This window comes from Pangasianodon hypophthalmus, chromosome 3 (genome assembly GCF_027358585.1).
Source record: "Pangasianodon hypophthalmus isolate fPanHyp1 chromosome 3, fPanHyp1.pri, whole genome shotgun sequence".
Classification (NCBI taxonomy): Eukaryota; Metazoa; Chordata; class Actinopteri; order Siluriformes; family Pangasiidae; genus Pangasianodon; species Pangasianodon hypophthalmus.
The window spans coordinates 17,440,432-17,447,511 of record NC_069712.1 but is presented as its reverse complement, the minus strand read 5'-3'; the positions used below and the strand labels follow the sequence as shown (position 1 = coordinate 17,447,511).

The 7,080-nt window shown below is 40.8% G+C and overlaps 1 protein-coding gene across 1 annotated transcript; it reads right to left on the bottom strand.

The window, feature by feature from the left end:
- Window positions 1-3,324: 3,324 nt before the first annotated feature.
- Window positions 3,325-6,229, bottom strand: dkk1a (dickkopf WNT signaling pathway inhibitor 1a). Its single transcript, XM_026942734.3, has 4 exons — window positions 5,292-6,229; window positions 5,030-5,165; window positions 4,742-4,924; window positions 3,325-4,637 (listed from the first exon to the last, which is right to left on the bottom strand). Exons 1-4 carry the CDS (start codon window positions 5,721-5,723, stop codon window positions 4,312-4,314), a joined length of 1,077 nt encoding a protein of 358 aa, XP_026798535.2. The 5' UTR covers window positions 5,724-6,229; the 3' UTR covers window positions 3,325-4,311.
- Between the last annotated feature and the right edge of the window lie 851 nt (window positions 6,230-7,080).

Here is a 7,080-nt window from a genome sequence, read left to right as displayed (position 1 = left end):
TGCTGTGTTACCCTCTCAGCTTCAAGCAGCCCAGTGTACACATCTGTCCAAGTTAATTAGTGTCTGCCATTTACACCTGTGCAGTGGCCAAGAAAGAAAAGCATAGTGATGCAGCAAAGTTAAAAATGGCATACTCTGCACATTGTACTGCATTTCTGTGCCATAATGTGCTTTTCTATGCCAAAATATTCAGAATTTGAAATAGACTCTTCTTTACGTGTGCGTACACACAGCTGGCCAGCTCTGGTAAAATGAGTGTGAATGCTTTGCATTGGTTCTATTTGGACATGTCTATGAGTACTTTGCTGGTTTGGCTGTGATTTGAGGTGTGTAGTTGTGCCGCATGAGAAACTCTTCAGGGAGATGTGCTCAGAAGCATGGGCCCTTGTACAACCACTGAAAGTGGACGCCTGATCATAATTTGTGTGTGTGTGTGTCGCTTAGACGCATGTCTCCCCCTCTAGTCTCTGCACACGCAGTTAAAATAGTCCATTTTAGCGAGCCCTCGAATCTGTGACGCCCGACATCATTAAACAGAGATCTGCATGTCTGTAATTTTAAGCCACAGTCTGTCACCAGAGAGAATGAGAGAGAGAGAGAGGTCCTACAGTATGAGTGTAAGTCTATGGAAAACTTCACAGTGACTGTTTTCAAACTCTTTTGTATCTTGCCTAGCAAAACATCTTGGCTTGGCATTTTATGAAGATGCAGTAGTGCAATACTCTGATGTTGCGCTTTTCAAATTCCTCCCTTTGATTTTGTGAGTTTCAGCCTTGTCTCATTCTCCCAGTGCCTTCTTTGGCAAGAGGTCTTTAGCAATAGACTATGACATGAACATTAAATTGATTGATTACACATAAGCTAATGTGGTTGCCCATCACACTGGTTGTTTACTACAACTTCAATCCCAGTTCCAAAAAAGAACACTCTGACAAGGAATGCAGATATTTTTTATTCCATGTTAGGCCTACATTAAATTACACAGTAAGGGAAAAATTACACTATAATTCTCCTAACCTTATTTCCATTGCATATAGTAATTGCTGGCAAAACCTTAGCGTAAACCTCTCACACACCACCCTAGTACACACTCTTTGCTCAACATGCTACCTGTGTGTCAGCAACGGGGTATGATAAAGTAATTAGAGGATAAGATATCTCTATGATTAACCTGCAATCCAGGCCTGGCTGCAGGACTAATTAGAAGTTAGCCAAGGCACACCAAAGGAAGGGAAGCGAAGGTCCTTGCAGCTGAACCCCTGCTACTTCCTCTGGACTCTTTTTATTTTCTATCCTCCTGTTGGCTTTGTAGTTTCCTGCTGTTTTGCCGTGTTTCAGCTTTCATGTGGTCGGGTGTTTTTTTCCCATCAAACTAGGATATGGCTGCCCAAGGGATTACATGTCACCATCGGAACACTCTCAGCAACCTGTTTATCTGACATGATGACTTCCTCCATGGGGCCCAAGGCAAGTAGTTCTCAGGGGAAATGTTGTGTAAGACCATGCAACATGATAAGCTATTTAAAGTAGTTTCTTCTATTTCAGTGCAGAATATTTTAAGACGTGTTCATTGTGTTGGTAAAACGCATGGGTTTGTTTTAGGTAATAATGATCAAACTCTGTACTTCCACCTGTTTGAGGGATTTTTGCCACTGCATACCTTATTCAAGGTGTGACAATCAAAACAGGTTCAGGTCTGAAGATCTATTATGGACAGATTTATAAACCAATATGAAGTGCTGAGATACAATTGAATGTATGAAATTATGTTCCTGTTGGACTTGCTTTGTGGCATGATACACTGCCCATGAAAGCTGGGCCTCATGAGACGCTCTGTTAAAACTGAATTACTTACATTTCCAAGAGAAGAAAAACTTACATTTTGCTACTTACATTTTTATTTAGACCAATCATGTTCATCAGTATAGAAAAAGCCCATCAAGAGTCAAGATTGTCTGCTTTGACTTTCTCATGGTAATCAATGTATTAGATCCATTTGTATGCGGCTGAAGACGGATAAGCCACAAGACTGCACTGTTGAACTTGGGGATGAGCAACCCTGGCCCTACCTCAGTAAAAGTTTAAATATGCTGGAGAAAAAAAATTATAAAATGTGGTATTTCCTTTGCCTCCCTAGAAGGCATGAACACCAACTGAATTGAAGAGGTAGGTTGAGGTAAGTTTTGCTAATTTGCTAACATTAACTAGCTATATTTAACTAATTTAGCCTGTCTTTGCTAATGCCAGGTTAGATCTGCATCGATTCCAGCAGCTAACATAAATTGGCTAGGCAGTAAATCTGGATTAGTAAATGGATTTCTAACATGCATGGCTCTTTAAATGGAATCATCCATGTCACAATAATAAAACTGCTTACTTATTTAACAAATATTTTTTTTCATTGCTGTATTATTAATGAACATGAATAGAAAAAGCATGCAATAATGATAATGGCCTCTTAAAAACCTTCTAGTCAGATGTGGGTTTGGACTGCCCTGCCGTATTAAACACGCAATTTTGAATACCTGGTCTTTAAAACTGCAGTCTGTTTAACTACAGTATGGCCCAATCGAGAGATTTCCTCAGAAGAGAAGTTGTTGAGGCTCATAAGAATGGAAAGGGTTAGAAAAGGATTTCTAAGAACTTAGGATAGTCTACATTTAGAACAAAAAAACAGCACCGTTGGGACAATGTTTAATGCAAGAGCACACCACAGAATGCACAAACAAATAACAAAGAAACATACAGTGCCAGCTGAGGAGCTTGCACTTTATAATGTGTGAGTCTACAAGTGGGATGTTTATATGAGTGGTTATCATGGTGGAAACCACTCAATATCAATTTTGACAGATACTCCACAGCGCTACTGGAGAAATGTTATGTGAATAGAACTTTTGTTAAATATACCAGGTGTTATGTTTGGAGAAAACAGCTTTGGATACCAACATTAAAACCTCATCCTATTTACCAAGCATGTTGGGAGCATAATGGTGAGCTCCTTTCCTGCCTTAAGGCCTGGGCAGCTTTGGACAAGAAAATGTCAGGACGTCTGTGTATAATATGAAAATTCAAAATCAAGTTTTCTAAATGGTCAAATTTTCTAAAAGTCAAAGTCTTAACCTTAATCCCACTGAAATGCTTTGTGATAAGTAAAAGCAGGGCATTCAAGGAAGGCATTCCAAAATACAGATAGGGCCTAAATGAAAACAGTGTATACAGGGGAATGGGCTGTGCAGGACTGATTAAAAAAAATAGTTGAGATTGATAAAGATTACACATATAAGTGAGTACTATGTAGTTAAATATTAAGTAGCTAAATAGGCATTTGTTTTATTTATTTATTTAAGACAAAGGTCATAAAAAAATCCAGATTGTTCCAATGTGGTCAAACTGTAAGAACTGTATGTTTGTCTAATTTTCATGTGAAGTCTGGACACAGTGCAAGACATCTTGCTTCAAGTCACATAGCAATTTTTGTAAGGACATTTATTTTATTTATGCATTAACTTAACCCCCTTAAAGTCTCAGCATATTATTCAGTACTGTTTAGTATTATTTTGCATTATTCATCTTTAGTTATTACCTAATATTACGGTCAAAGTATTAATAAAAGGTATGTAGTTACAAAAGTCAGGAATCTTAAGTCTGGAGACATTGATGAGTCCTGAGACTTTAAGGGGTTACAGTAAAGTAAGTGAAATCTAGCATAGGCTCTTGTTGGCTCTGAGAACAGCCAAAGAATCAGTGTCTCAGGAAGAACTTGTGAGACTGTGTAGACAATCTCTGGTCAAACTGTAATAGTTTAATAAAAGCAATATCTTAACAATTAAGTTTGAAATAAAAATAGGGTATTTATATCACGCTGTAAATAATAATATAAATCATATCATTTGCATATTTACATTATTAGCATAGTGTCATGCAGCACCTGGTCTCACAATACTACTTTTACAGAATTGATAAGCTCAGTTAAGTGCCACGTATAATACAGTAATTTACTGCAAGAAATATTTATAGTTCCCTTATAAAGGGAAACATCATTCTGCCTTTGTAAAGACCCTGATAAGAAGTCTTCAGCAGCAAAGTCCTGCATTCAGTCTTCCACATGGTGTGCTTTTTCTGCATCCATCCACAAAATATGATCAATCCTTTTAATGGAGCATCCTTCCAGGGAGTCAGTTTTCCTGTATCCCTTCTGCGTGTGTCCATGCATGCACATGTGATATTGAATGTATGTGAATGTGTGTGAATATGCATGTGTACGAGTGTGGGCACATTAAAAGCCAGTTGTCCTAAATAAGTCCTGCTGGCTCAGTGTGGCTGACATGTGTGGAGGTTTCTGGTAGCTTTGTTGTTGTTTTTGCGTGGCTGTTGCTGCTGCTGCTGCTGCTGTTGCTGCTGCAGTATACTCTGTTGCTGTTTTTCTGACCCTCGTTCTTTCTGGGCTCGGCACACCAAGCCTTGACCGCAGTCACAGCGCTGGAAGATCTCCAGGCTGTGAGTGTCTTTACGGTGGTGACGTGTGCACACCTGGCCCTCAGTCAGCACTGGCTTACAGATCCGTGACCAGAAGTGACGAGCACAGCACAGACCCTTGGAGCAGTCCGAGGATCTCAGACACGTTTCCCCTTCACTACCTATGAGACACGAAAGAATGATTTGGATTGGTAATGTAATTATGAGATGAGAAGAGCTTATGTGTCAGTTCTTTAGTAGTATCATAGAAAAGGGAAGTGCGTACCTTTCAGCAGTTCCGGTGGTCTTGGAGAGACAACATTTGTCTTTTTAGCCTGCTGTGGCACCACTGTCTTGTTTTGGTCACCTAATGCACTTGTAGGACTGCCATGAACCTCGGTAGCCTGCTTAGTACTAACTGTAGTGCTGACAGGCTGAGTGGCGTTCACTTCACCTGCTTGGCAAACACCTGCAGGAGAGCACATGTCAGTATGTATTATTGTTATTTTCATAGTTTAAACTATGCATTGGCATGTGTTAGGAATAGAGGGGTAGTTCATTAGTCGAGTCTCACCGTTAATGCAGCGGTTTCCTGCGCAGCACATGGCATCTCGAGCGCATCTCTTCCTGCGTTTGCGGCACGGCTGACAAATCCCGCGAGAACAGAACTCAGCAACACCGCACTGAGAAACACCGGCGCAGCTCTGAGGCTGAAGGGGGAAATAAAAACAAGTGCGTATTTACTCCCAAATCCCATCATGGTGATCACATGACATTGATTCTAATTAATCTCAGATTGTGACAGTGAAAGGTTTGAGAGTGGAATACTGACGTACCGCTGTGCGCGCTCCGGCTCCCGGCTCTGTCTTTGGCGCGTGCGGGCTCGCGCTCACCGGCTCGGCCGGACTTCCTGCTGCTCCAGGCTGCAGGTTCTTGATGGAGTTCCGGGAAGCCGAACCGGCGTCAGTGATGCATACAGCGAGATACACAGCTACGACTGCAGACAACCAGAGCGGCCTCATGGTCATATCCTGAACGGAGTTAAATCCGCCGGTGTGTTCAAAGTAGCCGCGGGAAAAATAAAGCCGTATGAGTGGATGATCAGTGTCCGGGAGGAGGATGCCTCCGAGTGTCCGACAAAACGTGTGTGCAGAGCGGCAGAGTGGCATGGGCTTTATACACGTGCACTTTGTGGACACCCGCCCCTCCTCACTGTGGAACTGTGTCGGGTAATGAGGGCAGAGAATTGACAATTCAAAAGATACCATCTCTCTCTCTCTCTCTCTCTCTCTCTCTCTCTCTCACACACACACACACACACACACACACACACACACACACACACACACACACACACACGCTTTGTTCTCTGTCGCAATAACAGCGCACCTCCCAAACAAACGCGCAGTCTAGGATGCATCTCCTAAAGCGGGCTTTAAAGGCTATCATTAAATTCCACTTTACCTGCCCCTAAACAGCTAGAAGGTATTAACATGACAGTTCGCATATGTGTGTATATGTTTTGGCGCTGCTCTGGACATTCAGTACAGCAAGGCATGAAAAAAAAAAGAAGTACTTTTGCAGAATGGTGTCAATTTGCTTGAGTACCAGTAGCTACATTTTGTGCAGTGATGCTTCTTCCCAACTTACCATTTACACAAAAGGTTATTAGAGTCATATTTACTAACCAGGTCTAGGTGGAGCAATGGCTAAAGTCACATTTAAAAAATTCAAACTTTAGGTCACTATACAGTCACACTTAGTTTCTTGTACATTGCTTAATGTGCCCACACTGTTAGAGTAAAATGTTTTGTTGAGTCCCGTCTGCAGAAGACCAAGCAAGATCTGGTCACCTGTGAATGGGCAGGAACAACATATCTGGGAAATCATTTCAGATATACCATTAATATTTGCTTATAAGAAATGCTTATCAGAGACAAAATAGTGAGTTGCATGTTCAGTGATGCTTGCTGGCCTGAGAGCAATGTCAATTCTATAGATATATAGAATATATTCTAGATATATTCTATAATGTGACCTTCTGCGTGCTATCAGCCAGCAATGTCTTCAGGCTCTTCTGCTGGAGATCTCACATTCAGATGCTCTGAGCGCAAGAGATGTTAATCAGTAGTGGCTCCAAGAACGACTTTGTTCACAATAGTCCATCTTTTCCTGTTGTACTGCTTATATATTTACTTTTATATTACTTGACAAGTTACACTGGCCACCTTCAGTTCTATCTGGTATTATCTATCTATCTATCTATCTATCTATCTATCTATCTATCTATTGTCATATTTTAGTTTATGAAATCCAAATTTGCCCTAGGTCATCTCTAACCTGCATAAACTGACAATTAGACTGTATTGTGCAAAGAAATTCAGGGACACAAGAACATCTGTAGATGACAATCACATATCTCAGCACTTTTCAAGATGCGAATAGTTTGTTTCAGGACTATGGCAAGGGGAGAATATTTGCTGCACTTTTTGCTTGGGGAATGTACAGGGAATGCAGATATCAAACTTCTGATATTTCATTGTCAAATGTCTAATTACCAGAGGTTTTCATAATTCAGATAATGTGCAGTGCATATTTATGTTTTTCCTGCTTTGAACACATTGG

Coding starts and splice junctions, on each gene's coding strand:
- dkk1a (XM_026942734.3), bottom strand. CDS start 5,723: ATGGTATCTTTTGAATTGTCAATTCTCTGCCCTCATTACCCGACACAG. Junction 5,166..5,291: donor GAGCCGGAGCGCGCACAGCG/GTACGTCAGTAT, acceptor TTCCCCCTTCAG/CCTCAGAGCTGCGCCGGTGT. Junction 4,925..5,029: donor AGGAAACCGCTGCATTAACG/GTGAGACTCGAC, acceptor GCTCTCCTGCAG/GTGTTTGCCAAGCAGGTGAA.